This window comes from Perca fluviatilis, chromosome 8 (assembly GCF_010015445.1).
Source record: "Perca fluviatilis chromosome 8, GENO_Pfluv_1.0, whole genome shotgun sequence".
Classification (NCBI taxonomy): domain Eukaryota; kingdom Metazoa; phylum Chordata; class Actinopteri; order Perciformes; family Percidae; genus Perca; species Perca fluviatilis.
The window spans coordinates 36,666,230-36,686,379 of NC_053119.1; the positions used below are offsets into that span (position 1 = coordinate 36,666,230).

The window sequence follows — 20,150 nt, forward strand, 5'->3', positions numbered from 1 at the left end:
CTGTTTTCTTTATTCAACTCAATACTATTCTCTTATATTATACACATTTAATGCTGGTCTCTAGACTTCATCCTGGCACTATTGGACTTATTTGCACTACCACCATGACACACACTCTCATAGAGCACCATGCATAGCCTACTGAATCACAGGGTCAGTCCCTGCCCTGTCACTGCAAGCGTCTCATGCTTAATAATTATCCATATGAATGTACTAAGGGATGTAATGTGGATTTTTTATTTAGTATCTTTTCTTTTATTGATCATATTATTCATGTGTATTCATGTGTATTTGTTATTTTATCATCCTGTTTATGATGTATGTTGTGGGTGATGTCTTTAAGCTACTGGGACCTTGAATTTCCCCTTGGGAATCAATAAAGTATCTATCTATCTATCTATCTATCTATCTATCTATCTATCTATCTATCTATCTATCTATCTATCTATCTATCTATCTATCTATCTATCTATCTAGCAACTGGGCCAATGTGTGTTTGTTTTTTCAGTTAGTGAATTTAATTTGCAATGATGCCCTTTTATATTTCGCATCAAACAGCTAATTTCTGTTTTCAGGGACATTTCGAAATTTCTAGTTCTGTTAGCGTTACGTCCGACGCGGGGGGTACAGACTTTACCGCAACACCGGTGTCAACCTCAGTGGAAAGTCCAGTGGCAGGGGAAATACATTTTCCATAATATATCTAGGTCAAAGCGTAGGCTACTACTAACTGACTTTGTGGTGGGGCTGGAAAAGGTACAACAACAGGGTCAAAACAAAGACATGCGGTGTTAATTCCAAAGAATAAAGGTGAATAGAAGAAGAAAACCTCATGTCCCACAATCCCCCGCCCCCTTCTCCGGTCAGCTGATGCGACTGACGTCAGACTGCCAAAGGAAATGTACAGCCTGTGGTACAGTGTAAAGTAGCTTAGTGAGATGACAGCAGACAACATAGCTCTCCATTGGCTTCCATTCATCTGAAATTGGTCGTTTAATTGATTAGTTAACGTATAAGAAGGACGCGAGTTGAACGCTAACGGTAGCAAAGTACAGCTTTTTCACTCGTGCAGATAATGTTAGCTAGTGAGCGGCTAATAACTGAGTCACTCGTGATGTTCTGGAGTTCTTTATAATGACGAATGAGAAGCCGAGATGGAAGACTGTAATTGGGAGGACATTATAGAAACACCTGAGCTGCCTCTGGAGGTGAGTTAATGTAATGGTTAAAACAAGAAAAGAAAAGCTAGAACAGACTCTTTTATTTACACAAACTTCATATTTTTCAGTCACACACAGTATATATGAGAGCTGTCAGTAGAGACCCAGTCATAGTCATCAATGGTGGATGATGTTCTTGTCAGAGGATGTCATTCAGTCATACAGTATGCTGTCATTTGAGTTAATAAGATGCTGTCAAGTGAGCTCTTCCAGGACCAATACACTTTAATGTAATATAATGCTGTATTCCTATCCCTTGCTGTAGATCATAGTTTACATCCTGAGCTTTCTTCACGCTTCAGACAGGAAGGAAGCCTCGCTGGTCTGCCGCAGCTGGTACTATGCCAGTCAGGACTCTCAGGTAATTTACTTTAGGCCATAATGCCTGATAAATCTGCATATTAAATAGTTGTGCAGCTGTAGACACAGTGGCTGTTAGGGCTGCACGATATGAGGAAAAATATCTAATTGAGATTACTTTTAATGATATTGCGATTGCAATATGATTCACAATGTAATAATTGTATATGGTACAACGAAATTCTGTTGGAGATATATATATATCTACACCAGCACATTCTCACCCAAGCACATCTCGCACATACACATTCATCACATTCATTCTATGTTCTCAATAAATAGCTAAAAAAAACAGTAAACACAGCAGTTATTGCACTGTCCCATTGCACTGATATGATGAATGATCATGTTTGTATCATTATTCTCATTTACATTGACTAATATTAAATCTTAAAAAATTCAAATGATTAGAGAATTTTGCGAGGATCTGTACCAAACAAAGATGTTTTCTGTAGTCTGTAGGATAGGATTTGTAGGCCGGGACGTCTCTGCACCACCACAATGCTTGATTCCGAATGGTTTGACACATATTCTGCCTTTAACAAATATTGCGCCCCCCTTGCGATTTGGATATTGCACTAGTCCATATTGCGATTTCGATAAAATTGCGATTAATTGTGCAGCCCTAGTGGCTGTTGTCTGATTTGAAATGTGACTGCTGAAGGATCTGCATGAGTGTTTGTACGCCTGAGGGCAAAGTAAACTAGACCTAAATCCAGGGCTTACAGTTCTCAGGCACCATGCCTGAATTTAGGCATATGGAGCAGTTTTACATTTATATAATACTTTTATTGAATACCAAGTGTAACCCATTTCCTCCAGGGCAGAATTTCAGGCTCACAAATGGTTTCTTACTTTAACCCCTGTAAGTGTGTTTTGATTTGTTGCAGAGGAAGATCACCTTCTGCTTCCCGGCTTCAGCCTCATCCCTGGAGCTGATCAGGGGTCTGGGCAGAAAGTCCCGCTGCGGTCTGGTTATCAGTCAGCTCGATGGCTTCAGTATGTCCAGATCCCTGCTTCTGGAGGTGCAGTATGCTGTTACCATTAAAAAAAAAAAAAAAAAACACTTCCGTACTTGGGTTCGCACGCGTGCAGATAGTTACCGTCCGACACATATTGAGAATTTCGGGTTTTTTCATAGCTGAAGATAAAAGCTAAGAAGATAAGTATTGTCTGGATGACTGCGGGGAGAGTAACATCTTTAATCATGATAGATATTTCTGTAAAATTGCCAAAAGCTTTAATTTAAGAATTTGTTTAACTGAACTATTACTTATTTTACTAAAGAACACCTGAAGCTCCCTCATAAACCCCAAATAAATCCCTCTTTATAGTACATCAAGGCCAAACAAGATACATTGGAAGCAGCAGTGGATGGGTGAAACATATAACTGTGGAGTATTTCTGATCGTCCGTGTTTAAATATATCTCCCCTCTGTACTTAAACAGTCGCTTTTGTTGGATAAATCATATTGCTGCTGTCACGTGAACTCTGATTTTATTGAGCGTTGTGTTTTCACTTCAAATGATCACACACTCCTTGTTTGTTCCAGAGAATTCCCCCCCACTTCGAGGGCTTCTAAAAGCCTCTGGGGAAAAAAATCTGAGCATACCCAAGTTGATTGGATTTTATTCAACTCAGAAACACATTGTCATCAGGCAATAAAAGAGCTCTCCCCTCCTGAATGGCTAACATTGTAGTATAAGCCAGGAACAAGAATATGTTTTAAAAAAGGTACATTGTCTTAAGTATTTGCATGGTATCTCTTATCATTTTAATTTCCTGTAAAACTGACCAGGATGTAGTACAGTCACAATTAACCACGCTGTGGTCCAAAGTTCAGAGCAGCTGCAGGAGTTGCTGTTAAATTCACCCTCATTGACTTTTATCACAATACTGGGTGTGTATTTGCGTGATAATGTGCAAGCATTGAATTTCCCGTTCAGGACTTTTTGGATAACCAAGTTGTTAAATCTCAACCGTTGCCTAGAAAAAGATGAGGACAATGTTTAACCTACCAGTGTTTACATTTATGTCAATGTAGGCGTTGGATTATTTTAGGGAATTTGGTGATGCTATAACCATCACACACAGTTCATATGTCATTTTTATGGCATGGAAACAGCAGGTATTAAATTAAACCACATTGCCCACACTCTCTCTCTCTCTCTCTCTCTCTGTCCTCCTGCCACCTTTACCTCTCCATTGCTTCCACATTTGCTTGCTTTACTCCAACCTGTTCCTTTTATCTTCTCTTTGAATTCTGATCATTTCTGTCTTTCCTGTCTGTCTCCCCTCATGTGTGATTGTCTTTCTCCCTCTTCAGGTGGGTCTGTGCTTGGGCTCTAAGTTGGAGAGCTTGGCCCTGCCTGGTAGCAGTGTAACAGAGGCCTCTCTGCTGGCCCTCCTCCCTCGCCTCACCTCCCTCCGCAGCCTCAACCTGCGGGGCCTGAACAGCCTCTTCATGTCTGGGGCTTTCCTCTCCAGGGAGGAACACAGACAGCAGGTATTATATATTATGTAACAGTGAGATGTAGAGCTGCGAAGAGTAAGTGATTAGTTGTCAACTATTAAATAATTCGCCAGCGTATTTTGATAATCGATTAATCGGTCAATTGTTTTATGAAAAAAAAGCTAACAATTCTTTGATTTCAACTTCTTAAAGGTGCAGCAAGTGATTCTGCTCTAGGGTTGTTGATATTTGAATCCCCCCCCCCACACACACACACACACACACACACACACACACACACACACACACACACACACACACACACACACACACACACACATTTTAAAAGGTGATGTGAACAGCCAAACAGACCTTTTTAAAAGAGGGTTTTATTGTTGGTCAGTAAATAGGGTCGGAAATTGTGGTCGACAGTGCACATTTGATGACACGTTAGCGCGATGTGTAAAAAAACAAGCACAGCTTTTCCTCAGGGGACTGTGAATATCAATGCAGGAAAGGATCAGACTGTCAGCAAGAACAGTAACAGTCGGGTTGCAGTGCATGAACCCCTTATTACAAAGAGGAATGCACATTTTAGAGCTCAGTGGTGCTAATACCATAGGCACTGGTCTACAGAGATGTGAATAAAAGTGATATGGCCATATGAGTCATCTTTCACCATAACAAGTAGCAAGTTCATGTGTGGCGTACGCCAAGAGAACGGTACACGCCTGAATGTTTGGCCCCTACAGTGAGGGGCTCCGGTGGCTCTGTTGTGTATTCTGCTGGCATGGTTTGGGTCCACTTGTTCCCTTAGAGGGGAAAAAGAAAACCCAGCTAGACTCCTGCTAAAGCTAACATAACTAGCTTAGCTGTAAAAGAAAACTACCATGTTAGCTTTTGACTCTAGTGGAATTCATGCAATTTGTTATGGTCAAGCTACTATTAAACACATATTTAAGTATGTAAAATTCTAAACTAATTCATTGCATTATTTTTTCCAAATAAATATTGACACTTACTGTAGCAAGATAGGTGATTTATACATTTAATGTCTTTGAACTAGCAGTTAGTATGTATGTATTTTTTGTTTAGATTTGATAAAATATAATCAGCCTAAAAAGGCATAAAATGAAGGCATTACATCCGTTTTATCTATTACGCCAATGATTTTCAACCACTGTGCCGCGGCACACTAGTGATCGTCCTGTGTGCTGTGGGAAATTAATTGGTTAATTGGTCCAACAATTTTTTTTTTGTAACTGCAAATACTTTGCCATTGTTGCGCATCTATGCCTGCAATGTGATGACTGGCAGAGAAATTAAATACTATTCTGTGGCAGTAGGTGGCAGTCATAGCGCAATAATGACCTTGTTGATTTAATACAATGTAATTAAAGGTGGCAGTGACAGGATGTAAGCAGTAGGGCCGAGATCATCGATGTAAGCCTCCAACAGCGATGGATGCATTTTTAAAAAGGAAAAATGCAGATTCTGATCTTATTAGGTGTCATTTTGTAACATTTTTGGTATGTTTTTAATGTAAAAAATGTGCCGTGGCTCAAAAAAGGTTGAAAAACACTGTGTTACGCAGTTTGCCAGCTAATAATATCAATAAACATACAGTGCTTTCTACCTTTTGTTGAGCACTATTAGATTCTGCTTTTCCTACATAGTATCTCTCTATATCTCTAGTCCTCTGGGGAGAAAGTGCATTAGCAGTGATAAGAAATGTAATCATGAGGGCGACTGACGTGCAGTCCCCTCAGTATTACAGCAGATAAATGTAACATTTCACAGTGTTAAAATGTTATTGTCGTTGTGTTTGCACAGCTTTATTGTGCCTGTAGTAATGCTCCATTTTTCAAGTCAAACTCCATGTTTTTGTTGCAGGTCAGGTCAGCTCTGTCTGGTCTGGAGGAGCTGGACCTGTCCGACATACGCTACCTCTCCGACCTCACCTTCAACCGGCTCACCGGCTGCACCCCGCGCCTCCGCCTCCTCTCGCTGGCCGGCTGCCATATCGCCTTCGAGTTCGACCCGTATGGAGGGTGCCCGGTGGGAGCAGTCAGGGATTCCTCAGCATTGCTGTCACTGAGGAACTTGCGGAGGTTTTTAACGGAGCAGAAATCCACCCTTGTATCGCTGGACCTCAGCAGAACCTCGATCACCCCTGAGTCACTACGCACGGTCGCACAGGTCAGGATGCCTTCAGTCCCTGCAACAGCTGTTTTTATTGCTTGAGCAGCCAGGAATGATTCTTTACAAATGAAACTGCTCACGTCATATCTCGCCACTTCAGTATGTGCAGGGAGAAAATAGTCTGCTTTTATACTGGCTAAGAATTCATTTTTGATGTAGAATCTTTTCATGATTTTAGCATGTCCTTTGCTCGTCCTCATAAAATACCCATATTGTAGGATTTTAAGTCTTGTTTTGAATTTCTTCTTTCTGTTCCAGGTTCAGGATTTGGTCTTAGAGGAACTGTGTCTGCACGGCTGTAAGGAGCTGACCGACTACTCCATGGAGGTTCTGGTGAAGCACCAGCCGAGCCTCCAGAGACTGGGCATCAGTGCCTGCACCGAGCTGACCAGCAGGTCTGTAGAGGCCATAGCGCAGGGCCTCAAGTCCCTGACACACCTCTCCTTGTCCCGCGATTGGAGGATCACTGAAAAAGGTACACGCTTTATATTAAAGTCATCATAGACTAGATTAATTTGTAAATACAGCATTAGTATAGCAAGTATAGCAAGCATAGTAGCAATTAGAAGCCAGCCGACGCAGTTGTCAATTTCAAATGCACCTGCGCTCATCTGTGCGCCCATGGGCGTGCTGGTCTTACAGGGAGGTGTGTTAAGGTGAATTCTTGCCGTATTGCTATCTTGAGGCAGCGGGAAGTGATGGTGCCATTGACCAACAAAAACGTCAAAAAAAGTCATTGAAAAAAAGCATGTCATTGTTGTTTTAACATCAAATTAGTAAAATGTGCCTAGGCTTATGCACAGCGCGCGCACACTATGCTTGTTACACACACAGGGAAGTGCAGCAGCACACAAACACGCAAAAGATTACAAATAAAAATATTACTGTGCAAATCCGCCATCATACCAAGGTGCAAATGCGCCTGGCTTTTAAAGGGAATGGGAGATGACAACTCTGATTGGTTGCATGTTACGCCCAAAACACACCTATGGATTAATGAAGACACTAAGTACAACCCTTTTGAACCATGCGCCCGGCGCACGGAACCTTTTTTTCCACCGTCAAACTAGCAAAAGTGGATTTGGACACGCCCTAAATGCACCTGCGCCGTGCGCTTCACGCCGTGTCCTTAGATCGCTAAAATAGGGCCCTTATATGTTGAATCAACAGCTACTCTTAAGAGCATAATCAGTAGTGGAGCTAAAATGTTTTGTTTGTCCTGATTATAGCACCAGTGAAAAGGCCATAAGCTTAATAAGAATGAAATTCTGTATCCTGTACCCAGAATGAAAGTGCTCAGCTAATTTTACCACAAGTTGAAGAAAAGGTGATCGGGTCCAAATTGAGAAGGGTTTATTCATTTTATAGAAAATCTTCAGTCTGCCTTTTAGATTTAAAAAATGATGTTCAAGTGAAACGTTTTAACCTTTTCAGCCTGGACCTATGTTTTCGTGTCTACGGGATCAACCATCTTTGATTATTGGTCCGGTATTAAGCAAGATCGCTGCAGTCGGCAGCGGCGAAACAAGCTGCAATGTAAGTTAATAGTTGTCCAGCTTGTATTTACGTTCACAAAAGTGCCACTGACAGACAGATTAATGTTCTAAGTGTCTGACAACATTTTGGAAAGGATTTCTGTGGAGGTCGACCTTTCTGTTAAAGAGTAAGATCCTTTTTTTCCAACATAAAAAACATCCGCGTAATCGCGTTCGCTAAAGCCACCAGACTCCATGTAAATAAACAGTAATTTTAGAATCGTAATATACACTTCATTCACATTCAAAGTCAAAACAAATGAAAATAAAACTATGAAAAGCCGTTTTGGGTCATCTTTCCAGTTTTCCAATCAGCACAACTCTAGTTTTGGTTGAAATAAAAACATAAAAGTATTGTTTTTTTTAAATGGAGTCTGGTGGGTTTAGCGCTAGTGACTTCAGTGCTGGTTCTGGTTAACCACAAAGGTCTTAAAGAGGTTTTAAAAAGGCCTATCTCTGTAGGGATCCTTTCTATAATGTTGTCAGACACTTAGAATAATAATCTGAGCCTTTTAGTGGACCAAATTCACAGTGCACATTTGCCCCATAGGGTTACGTTGCAGCCTGCTCTGTGGCTGCAGGTTACAGCGTTTACGCTTGATACTGGTCCAATTCCAAAGATTGTTGTTCCTATCAGTCACTTAGACACAAAAACACAGGAAAATAGGGTCCAGGTAAATAAAAACAAGAAACGGTAGATACCCTTTAAGGTCTTGTGCAATTAAATTTGCATGTCAATATATTTTTCCAAACTGTTTTTGTCATGAATACTTTCACACAGAACACAAATATTACGTGGCAAAAAAGCTGGAACGAGATTGATTTTTCAGAGCGTTTGCACCGCGAATACAGGCATCAACCAATCACGTTGCACCTATACATATGAGGATCATAAAACAACACAGAGGCTCTGTAGTATAAACCGAGACTGGCAAACTTACTCCTTTCAACCTTGACAAAGGCAGATATTCGCAGGCGAGCATTTTGCATTATGTGTCGTTTATTAATCACGTCCCCGGTGTGTAAAGGCCTTTAGGCCCGCTGGGGCTAGTCTACAGTGCCTTGCGAAAGTATTCGGCCCCCTTGAACGTTTCGACCTTTTGCCACATTTCAGGCCTCAAACATAAAGATATAAAACTGTAATTTTTTGTGAAGAATCAACAACAAGTGGGTCCCAATTATGAAGTGGAACGAAATTCATTGGCTATTTCAAACTTTTTTAACAAATAAAAAACTGAAAAGTGGGCGTGCAAAATTATTCAGCCCCTTTACTTTCAGTGCAGCAAACTCTCCAGAAGTTCAGTGAGGATCTCTGAATGATCCAATGTTGACCTAAATGACTAATGATGATAAATAGAATCCAGCTGTGTGTAATCAAGTCTCCGTATAAATGCACCTGCTCTGTGATAGTCTCAGAGGTCCGTGTAAAGCGCAGAGAGCATCATGAAGAACAAGGAACACACCAGGCAGGTCCGAGATACTGTTGTGGAGAAGTTTAAAGCCGGATTTGGATACAAAAAGATTTCCCAAGCTTTAAACATCCCAAGGAGTACTGTGCAAGCGATAATATTGAAATGGAAGGAGCATCAGACCACTACAAATCTACGAAGACCCGGCCGTCCCTCTAAACTTTCAGCTCATACAAGGAGAAGACTGATCAGAGATGCAGCCAAGAGGCCCATGATCACTCTGGATGAACTGCAGAGATCTACAGCTGAGGTGGGAGACTCTGTCCATAGGACAACAATCAGTCGTATACTGCACAAATCAGGCCTTTATGGAAGAGTGGCAAGAAGAAAGCCATTTCTTAAAGATATCCATAAAAAGTGTTGTTTAAAGTTTGCCAAAAGCCACCTGGGAGACACACCAAACATGTGGAAGAAGGTGCTGTGGTCAGATGAAACCAAAATCGAACTTTTTGGCAACAATGCAAAACGTTATGTTTGGCGTAAAAGCAACACAGCTCATCACCCTGAACACACCATCCCCACTGTCAAACATGGTGGTGGCAGCATCATGGTTTGGGCCTGCTTTTCTTCAGCAGGGACAGGGAAGATGGTTAAAATTGATGGGAAGATGGATGGAGCCAAATACAGGACCATTCTGGAAGAAAACCTGATGGAGTCTGCAAAAGACCTGAGACTGGGACGGAGATTTGTCTTCCAACAAGACAATGATCCAAAACATAAAGCAAAATCTACAATGGAATGGTTCACAAATAAACATATCCAGGTGTTAGAATGGCCAAGTCAAAGTCCAGACCTGAATCCAATCGAGAATCTGTGGAGAGAACTGAAAACTGCTGTTCACAAACGCTCTCCATCCAACCTCACTGAGCTCGAGCTGTTTTGCAAGGAGGAATGGGCAAAATTGTCAGTCTCTCGATGTGCAAAATTGATAGAGACATACCCCAAGCGACTTACAGCTGTAATCGCAGCAAAAGGTGGCGCTACAAAGTATTAACTTAAGGGGGCTGAATAATTTTGCACGCCCAATATTTCAGTTTTTTATTTGTTTAAAAGGTTTGAAATATCCAATAAATTTCGTTCCACTTCATGATTGTGTCCCACTTGTTGTTGATTCTTCACAAAAAATTACAGTTTTATATCTTTATGTTTGAGGCCTGAAATGTGGCAAAATGTCGAAAAGTTCAAGGGGGCCGAATACTTTCGCAAGGTACTGTATATCCATGACGTTCCACTTCTGGGACACATTGTAGGATTCATCCTCTGGAGGCATGGAAGTCCAAACCATTGTTTTTGAGATGCTTTTTCATTGATCAAGGTGATAGGGAAAGGCAATATTTGACCCGATGGTGGCGCCAGACAAAAGGTCAGAAACTCACTGTAATTCTGTAAATCATTCTCTGGGGATCATGAATATTCATAATAAATGCAATCCAGCCAGTACTTGCTTAAACAAAACCACTTAATGTGTGTTAAAGGTTTGTTAATTGTGAAATATCTTCCCATTTGACACCCCTCCATGCACATGAACAACCCCAGCCTCCTGTCTGCTAGAGGCAGGAGGCTCTAGCAGACACATTATTAGTAACCTTATTACTGAGTGATGATGTTGTGTCACGCTCAGGCCTGGCGGACCTTCTGTCCGTGTCGTCCCTGAGGAGTCTGGATCTGTCCGAGTGTCTGCACGTCAGCGGGACAGAGATAGTGAACGGCTTGACGGAATCCAGTGCTGCCAGAGCACAGCTGGAGACTCTCAACCTCAAGAGCTGCACCTACATTAGGGTCAGTCCGTGTCTTTGTACAGTATGTGTGTGTGTGTGTGTGTGTGTGTGTGGAATATACATGGAGAAAAACGTTCTTCTCTCTCTCTCTCTCTCCTCCAGGATCTTGCCGTTTTCTCTCTCACCCAGCTACTTGGGGATACTCTGCGTGAGCTGGACTTGACATCGTGCGTCAATGTGACCGACCTGTCCGTGCGCGCCATAGCCACGTACCTGCAGAGGCTGGTGGTTCTGCGGCTCGGCTGGTGCAAAGAAGTCACAGACTGGGGTCTGCTGGGGATGGTGGAAACGGCCAGATGTGAGCCGGACCAGGAGACGGTGAGAACCACGGACATGACAAGTTTTTAGGCCCAATCGCACTGAAAGCGCTAATCGATGCGCCTCGTTTGATGCTCCTGTGGACACTGCAGGCATCAGATTTGAATTGGCAACAACACAGAACCAGGCAGTATATTCGAAAAGCTCGCTATTTAGGCAAAGGTTTTGTGTATTACAGATCCCCGATCGGTGGTTGCGTTAGACTTGCCTGCGGCTGTGTGCTGCTGTTCCTGACCTCCCTTGTTTCCCTTTGGTTATGTGGTTTTAGTTAAAGGCCCTGAACACCCACACAGGTGTTTTCAGTTAATCTGGCTGATTGGACCTCTTACCAGGACTGTGTGAGTGTGTGTATAGACTGTGATTGATTGACAGCTTGTCCTTCATCCTCCACCGCATCAATCCCTCCTTTTTCAAATCAGTTGGACGTGCCTCGTAACGCTCGGCGCGTGTTCAGCCATTTTAAAACAGCAGTTGTACTTCGAAAACGTGCGTGTCGACCGCTTTCAGTGCGCTTGGGCCTTTCCAGTACCGGCACTTTTAGGAGCAAAGATGTAAACGAGTTCACAGCTGTTGTAACAACGCGCTCATCTCAACAGGGAGACAAGGGTCCCAGGTTCACCCGGACCTTCGGCAACATGGGCTTCTTCAAGCCTCCCCGTCTGCCGTTCGAGGAGCGACCCAAGCTGGTGACCCAGAACGACCTGCATCAGTTCAGACAGCAGGCCGGAGCTTCGCTCTTAGCCCTCAGCCGGCTGCAGGAGCTGGACCTCTCGGCCTGCCCCAAACTCACTGACAGCAGCATCACACAGGTGGGAGGCTGGGGGAGGGACGCACGTGTCTCAGTTTGCAGCAGGAATGCAGAATATTTGGAAAAAATAAATAAAAAAAACTGAGTTAAAGGTGCAGTAAGCGATGCTGAATGAACTCAACTGCCAAACAAATACTGCTCCTCAGATCTCTGAAGGGTAAATCCAGAAAGCTAGCTAGACTATCTGTCCAATCTGGGTGGCGATGGCGCAGTGGATGTGACACGTGCCTTTGGTGTGGGAGATTTGGGTTCAATTCCCGCTGCGCTATATCAACCAATGTGTCCCTGAGCAAGACGCGAGTGATGAGTATGAATATGATTCGAAATTCGAGCTATCATTGGGAGAGTTAGCTAGAGTAAGCAGCTGAATAGCTTAGCGCGGGCTAATGACGACGCACGCTTTGTATCGTAGTTACCATTCGATTAATGCCGAAATGATACCAACGTCTTCTTAGTACAAATATATGCTCATAAAGCGTGATTGAAGTTGTAAGTACACCAGAAGTTTATGTAAATAACACTTGCCTGCTGGCTTCTGCTCTCTGTTGTTGTTGTTGCGTTAAGACAGGGCGTGGGTTAACAAATTACAACACCGAAAAGAGATGAAACAAAAATATTTTTTAATTTAACTTATTTTTTAAAGTAAGTGCTGTAGTATAACTAGCAGGAGACAAGTAATAATTGAGGTAAGTTTGGAGACATTACCTTATTTAATCATTAAATGAATACATATTTTTGTTGTATCTCTTTTCGGTGTAGTAATTTGTAGACGGCCCTAAGCACTCGTCTAACTGCAGGTAGCAGCAGCAGCAACAGCAACAGAGAGCTGAAGAGAGCAGGCAAGTGTTCATAAACTTCTGGTGTACTTACAAACTTTCCAATCCATCGTTTTATGAGAGCATAACCTATTTGTACTACTTGTAGACGTTTGGTATCATTTCGGGCATTATTAGTGGGGTCATTTACGAGATACAAACGTGGGTCCATTAGCCCCTGCGGTAAGCTATTCAGCGGCTGACGCTACTCTACGCTAACTCTCCCAATGTTAGACCCAGGTGAAAAAAGCTTCTGGGGGGGTGTTTGGCTCGAGGTCATGGTGCAAAGGACCCTAGGGTGAATTACTACGAACCATCACTTTAAACCGCACACTGAAAATAGAGAGTGTACTGGATGAACATATCGCGTACTATACCTTTTTTTTTTATTTTTTTTTTTATTTTTTTTTTTATAACCCTTGTGTTGTCCTTCGGGTCCCAGTGACCCGAAGGACAACACAAGGTATGTACTTCCGTTTACTTTGTTGAGAATTGCTCTCTAAACAAGGGTTAATACAGCACCTTAGTTCTTGTTTGTACAGCATTTTGGTCAGCTTAAACTGTGTTTAAATGTGTTCTAGAAATAAACTTTACTTACGTACTTTACAAGAAACAGGGTTTAGAGAGCAATTCTCAACAAAGTAAAGGGAAGTACATACCTTGTGTTGTCCTTCGGGTCACTGGGACCCGAAGGACCACACAAGGGTTAATAGTGTCTCTCCTCTCCTCAGGTGGTGCATTACCCAGACCTCCGCCGCCTGTCTCTCTCCATGCTGCCGGAGATCACTGACGCCAGCTTGGCGTCGGTCGCCTGGCACTGCCGCAGCCTCACCAGCCTGGCGCTCAGCCACTGCCCGGGGATCAGTGACCGCGGAGTGGCACAGGCTGCACCGTACCTACGCAGGCTGCAGCATCTCTACCTCTCCTGTTGTAATAACATCACTGACAGGTGAGTGGAGTACAATACAATGCCTGCTGTAGCTGTAGCTCAGATTTTAAGGGTGAATCCCTGATTTCTTGACCTGTGAGATAAGCCCTACCGGGTTCAGCCCTATGGTCCCACAGCCCTATGTTCCCATATTTCTAAGAATTTTGTTTTCACTGAAAATTAGGCTCTATGTTCCCACATTTCTAAGATTTTTCTTAACATTAGGCCCTATGTGGGGCAGCCGCTAGCTCACCCAGTAAGAGCGTGCACCCCACGTTGGCTGAGTCCTGCAGCGGCGCAGGGTTCGAATTCGACCTGCTGCCCTTTGCTGTGTGTCATCCCCCATCTTTCATCCCCCTTTCATATCTATCCCCTTTCAAAATAAAGGGAAAAGCCCCAAAAAAAAATCTAAAAAAAAAGCCCTACGTTAGGGTTAGGGTTACATTCTGTCTGTAGTCCATTGCTACTGGATAATAGGTTGGGTGTAATTGGCTACCATATTGGGAGAAAGGGGGATAAAATCTGAATTTATGAAAAAGGAAATATGGGAACATAGGGCCTAATTTTGGAAAAAAAATCATAGAAATGTGGAAACTGGGGGAATATAGGGCTTAATTTTGCCCTATGTGGGAACATAGGGCGGTGGGAACATAGGGCCTAATTTTCAGTGAAAAAATAAATTCTTAGAAATGTGGGAACATAAGGCACGCTCCCGCCCTACCTGCTAGCCTTGGATTTTGAAAGAGTTATACCTATATGTCTCAGTTAGACTACTGTAACTCTTTATATGTTGGATTGGATCAGTCATCTCTTTGTCGGTTACAGGTAGTCCAGAACGCAGCAGCTCAGCTTTTAACCGGGAAAGCGTGACCATATAACCCCAGTTTTAGCCTCGCAACCCTGGCTTCCTGTTCGTTTGATTATAAAATTGTATTGTATTGCTTTTCTTTCTTTTTTTATTTTATTTTAAATGGGTTGTCGCCTTCTTATTTATCGGAGCTTTTACATGTCCACACACCTGTCAAAGCACTGAGGTCTTCCAATCAGATGCTCCTCGATGCTCCCAGATCCAGATTAAAAAATAAAGGGGACCTCTGGAATAGTTTACCTATTCATATAAGAAGTGCTCGGAGCGCTGCTTAAGACCCACTGCTATTGGTTGGCTGCCAATTCGAGTTCAGCTTTGACACCTTGACCCTTTTTTCGGCGGGCCGATATTAGGCATTTTCCAAACTATCGATATCCGCATTTATAATGGCCGATAAATGAATATTTAAAAAATAAACGGACAAAAACACCCTTCAACCGTGTTGTGAGTGTTGGCGTTGCATAGTGTGTCCACCAGAGGGCGCTCTACAACCTCCCTGTCGGCAACTCAGATTTCTTTTTTTGTTATTGTGTTTTTGTTCAAAGGACTTTAAGTTTCATATCTTAAGTTTGTATTTTTATACATTTTATTTATCAGAACTTTAATATATTTTTATGTTCCTCTGTTCTGTTGTGACAGTAAAACAAACAAGTTTATTTTTAAACTGCATTATCATATTATTTTAGTGAGGACTCATAAATAACTACAAATAACTGCTGTTAGGGAAATCAGTTTATTTTTTTACGCGTTTCTGGATAAAAAAAAAATATATATATATATATATATATATGTATATATCGGAATATCAGATTTTTAAATCACCAAATATTTCTATCGATATCGGCCTTTAAAATCCTTTATCAGTCGGGCTCTAGTGTATATTATCAATTTTGTGTTTTCGGAGCTTGTTAAGCACTTTGGTCAACTGTGGTTGTTTTTAAACGTGCTATATAAATCAAATTGAACTGAACTGAACCCCGCAGGTCCTTGTTACTGCTGGCGCAGCACTGTAACCGCCTGAAAACACTCGACATCTCAAGGTGCAAAAACATCTCGGTGACAGCTGTGGACCTGCTTCAATCACAGCTGCCCTTCTTGGAAAATGTCCACTACAAATGCATCGGTGGGTTTGATCTGACCCTTACACTGAACGACTGATTGAATGTCCTGGATGACTTGCTGACCACAGCCTGCTCCACGGGGTTGGGCCCTTCGCACGTTTCAGCAATTTGCACAAGAACTGACAGAGAATGTTGAAAAGTTTTCATTTTACAGTGGGAGCGATATCACGCCACCCTGTGAGTGGTTTTTATCACGGTCTCTTTAGTGTGAGACAGGTACCACTTGTTTGAAACCAATGTGAAAAATAAGATCATTAACTGTTTAGTCCAACAGCAAGAAGAAAATATTCTCACAGTATCTCATTATAGTGAATTGTTGTTTGGTCCACATTTTTGAGGCGGCAGATGTCGCCAAAACGAGAGATTTTGCTTGTTATTTTGAATTTACTCGTAGTAACAAAGGCGGTTCTATCTGCCGTCTGTTACGAGGTAAACAGTATCTCATCATAGTCATCGTAATACTCAACACAGCTGAAGGTTGGGCACAAAAACTAAATGAAAGAAGCTGTCACATAAAAGATTAAAATTATATTTTTAATATGTATAATGTAATTCTATATTTCATATGTTTTAACTAATTTGACTAAAATTGTAAGATAAGCTGTGGACACAATGTTTTTTTCCCTTAACGTGCTCATTTCTGTTGTTTTTAAGCAATAAAAGAAAGTAAGACTTGATATGGATAGCTTTGGTATCAGTGTTTTTGATTTTCTTGATATAAACCAGTGGACATATTTTTTTCTAACAATGACAGTTGTGTGTTGCTGAAGTAGAAGTAAAGATGTGTATTTAGTAAAATAGTGGTCCTCAAATAGTTTCCTCAACTTCAACTTTTAGAGCCCAGAGAAAGGCCAAATACCGAGGCGAAGGTGAATGAACGGCAAGCGATTTATTTAGCACGGTCTCTTTCAGAAGATGGAGCTCGCCGTTTTTTTGGAAATGACTTCTCCTTTAGAGCACGTCAGTAGTTTAACTGCCTCTGTTCAAACTTAATGGTTTGAATAATTTAAGGGTTCTTTGAAAACTGCCAGCATTATCAGATGTGATAAGCACGCGTTCAGATGGAGTCTCAAATTTGAAGGAATTTATTGAAAGGGAGTAATAGCCCACAAATAGCAGACCAATCATGTCACTTTTTTTTTCCCCCAATGAAAATCTGTGGACATGCTGTTATTACCGGATGCTACAAGCTTACCAAAAACACTACAAACTGAACTAACTTGAATTCATCTGTTGTCTTGGCCAACCTAATTAGGAACAATATCCCATGTATACTATCATGTGCATTGTTAATTCATTTTGTATGCTGCACTATGCCAGATGGAAACCCTGATTGTAAATGTGAAAAATCAAGAATAAAAAGATGCTGTTTTATAAATACACTTTGGCTACTATGCGTGAGCAAAACACACACATACGCTTTGACAGTATTAATCAAACTGTTTATTCATGTGAAGTAACCCAAAGCGCATATGATATTATCACAGAGGGTTGTGTGTCAGGAATGCACTGCAGAAGGAAATAACAAATATTTTTTTTTAAAAACAGCAGAAAACACTCAACAAGATGTGATATACCGTAGACCTGGAGCTGCTTCCAGTGTCACCACTGAGGGCTTGGTGAGTCCGCGTGTAGCACGCCGTGACTGAGCATGTTGCCCGCCATCACATAAGCACCAATTTATGAAACTGATCCGTTTTAAAATGAATTCAAGATCTGATTCGAGACAGCTGCGATTACTGTACCGCACAGATATATACAGGAGTGATTGATAGTTGGATATAAATCTTGTTAACAAGTTATTTCTCATTATCAAACTGTTGATTATGACAAGGTATAGTTGTCTATTGTTAAAAACAAACAGAAACCTCCTGATGCCTTAACAGCAGATCTGCATCGCTATAAAGAAAAACAAAACAAATAAAAGTCGTACAGAGCTTTTAGAGCATCTCTGCTCCACAGTAATTATATTGAGCCGCTGGGATCCGTACCGAGGCCGCTACCTATATCAGGTACAGTATATTTAGGCTGAAAACCTACTGTATTCGTCTTTCATATGTTGAAAAATTAAGTCTATCATGTACCATATCTGGAAAAGGCACTGTGCTCTAGTTAATGCTGATTTAAAAAGGTCCCATAGCATGAAAATGTCACTTTATGAGGTTTTTTAACATTAATATGAGTTGCCCCAGCCTGCCTATGGTCCCCCAGTGGCTTGAAATGGCGATAGGTGTAAACCGAGCCCTGGGTATCCTGCTCTGCCTTTGAGAAAATGAAAGCTCAGATGGGCCGCTCTGGAATCTTCTCTTTATGAGGTCATAAGGGGAAAGGTTACCTCCCCTTTCTTTGCTTTGCCCTCCCAGATAATTTGGTCCACCCATGAGAGAGAGAGAGACATCATGGCTTGAAAACAAGCGAAGCATGGCCGTTGGTCAAGGCCACACCCCCCCCCCCTCTCTCCTCCTCAACAGCATTTAAAGCTACACAGATAGAAATGGCACATCCTAAGGAAAGCTCATTGTGGGACTCTCTCTAGTGGCTGTAATTCTGCACCAAGGCTGAATTTCGGGAAAGACACTTCAGATACAGTATTAGAGGACCACTAAGGCCTATATAAAAGCATCCAAAAAGCAGCATGTCATAGGACCTTTAAAAAAAAAAAAAAAACAGAAAATACAAGAATTTAACAAATGAGCACAACCAGCATTTTGAGACAAGGAGCAAAGCATCAACCAGTAAAAACCAGCCGCGCACACAGGAATATTTCATGTATGATACACAGTTTTAGATATATTTAGAAACATAAAAGGATTACAAAACAAAACAAAAGTACCATTACTTTAGTGGCTGTATTGAATATTGAATAAGAATTAAATTTTGCCATCTGTTTTGTGGTTTTTGGAGCTGTGTTAAAAGTTTGTAGTGCTGTGAGGAGAAATCATGAATGGAGGGACCAACTGGAGATATTTCTCTGCAGCATTTAGTACAGTCGACAGCCATTTGGTAGCAGATTACCCCCACAAACACTAGTGTAGTTTCCACAGGTTTTCTCCTGTTCAACTGTCTCACTTGGATGTAGAAGACCATGAAGAACAAATATTGTTATAAATCTGTGTTATAGGAATAAGTGCATGGATGCACACGTCAGGTTTCACCATACACACAGGCCTCTTATTTCAGACATCCCCACACACACACACACACACACACAATATATATTTACACATTCACACGGCCTACTTGCACTACAGCGAGTGCACGCACTCTACTGCTCGGTCTGGCTGAAGTCGTAGCAGAAGTTGTAGTTGCTGGGTGGTTTGGGAACGACCGGCGCGCTGTCGGGTATGGAAACGTTCTCGAGGTCCAGGAGGCGGAGCTTAATCTCCATGGAGAGCAGGATCTCCAGCTCGCTGCGCATGGATTCACTGCTCATCTCGCGGCCCAGGAGAACGTTCAGTCCATCTGTCCACAGGCAGAACTGGCAGAGAGAGGAACCGGTGGAGTATACTCGTTATGTTCCTACTGGACGTTATGATGCACACACACACACACACACACACACACACACACACACACACACACACACACACTAATAAAAGAGGAGAGACTCACATCAGTTCTGGAGGGGGCGATGAAGTTCAGGCTGTACTCTTCTACATCATATGTGATGCTAAATGCCAGGTCCAGCGCCTCCTGCAGTGAGTGGCACACACACACACACACACACACACACACACACACACACACACAGTGAGGTGTGAGCAAAATGAGCACGAGCATACTGGGAAAAGACAGGGAGTGCTGCTCACCTTGTTCTGTTTGCCTTTGTTCTCCTTCATGTGAGGACAGTCTTTTCCTGTCAGCAAGCCTTTGATATCTGCTACTGGAACTGAAGGAGGGGGGGGAAGAGAAATAGACAGAGAGATCAAGTGAATTTATTTAAAATAAATCGGGTCTCCTACGAATTTTAAATCTTTACATCTGCCACGCCCCAGGCCAGCTTTAACTCACTCTTCTCTTGCAGTGTTTCGATTGGTGGGTTGTCCAGGTCTTCGTCCACATCACCGTAGTGAAGCATTTTGTGATTGGGCGACAAGCGGCAGTACCACAGTTTATCTGAGAAAAATAAAAAAAACAAAGACAATCAGAGAGGTTAGGCAAACAAGACACAGTCTGCTGTTTTTTTTTTGTGTGTGTGTGTGTGTGTTCTCATTTAACTAACATTCGTGGGGTCAAAAAATCGGGAATACAGTATACTTGTGGGGACAGCTTTGT

The 20,150-nt window shown here is 42.1% G+C and overlaps 2 protein-coding genes across 6 annotated transcripts in view; one reads left to right on the plus strand and one right to left on the minus strand.

The window, feature by feature from the left end:
• The first annotated feature begins 880 nt into the window (after positions 1-880).
• lrrc29 (leucine rich repeat containing 29) lies at positions 881-17,257 on the plus strand. Of its 2 annotated transcripts, none has more exons than XM_039808365.1 (11): positions 881-1,208; positions 1,486-1,581; positions 2,471-2,605; positions 3,908-4,087; positions 5,927-6,232; positions 6,494-6,710; positions 10,861-11,018; positions 11,120-11,335; positions 11,932-12,144; positions 13,690-13,907; positions 15,738-17,257. In XM_039808365.1, exons 1-11 carry the CDS (start codon positions 1,155-1,157, stop codon positions 15,910-15,912), a joined length of 1,968 nt encoding a protein of 655 aa, XP_039664299.1. In that variant the 5' UTR covers positions 881-1,154; the 3' UTR covers positions 15,913-17,257. The 2 variants fall into 2 exon arrangements, with proteins under 2 accessions (XP_039664299.1, XP_039664300.1); XM_039808366.1 differs by having other exon boundaries at positions 1,523-1,581.
• Positions 17,258-18,762: 1,505 nt separating this feature from the next.
• elmo3 (engulfment and cell motility 3) overlaps positions 18,763-20,150 on the minus strand; it is a 28,700-nt gene continuing 27,312 nt past the window's right edge. For all 4 annotated transcript variants that reach the window (XM_039808367.1, XM_039808368.1, XM_039808369.1 and 1 more), the window contains 4 exons: positions 19,887-19,991; positions 19,685-19,764; positions 19,488-19,568; positions 18,763-19,353 (listed from right to left, as the gene is read on the minus strand). In XM_039808367.1, the coding sequence (XP_039664301.1) occupies positions 19,141-19,353; positions 19,488-19,568; positions 19,685-19,764; positions 19,887-19,991 (479 nt within the window). In that variant the 3' untranslated portion in view covers positions 18,763-19,140. The remainder of the gene's footprint in view (positions 19,354-19,487; positions 19,569-19,684; positions 19,765-19,886; positions 19,992-20,150) is intronic.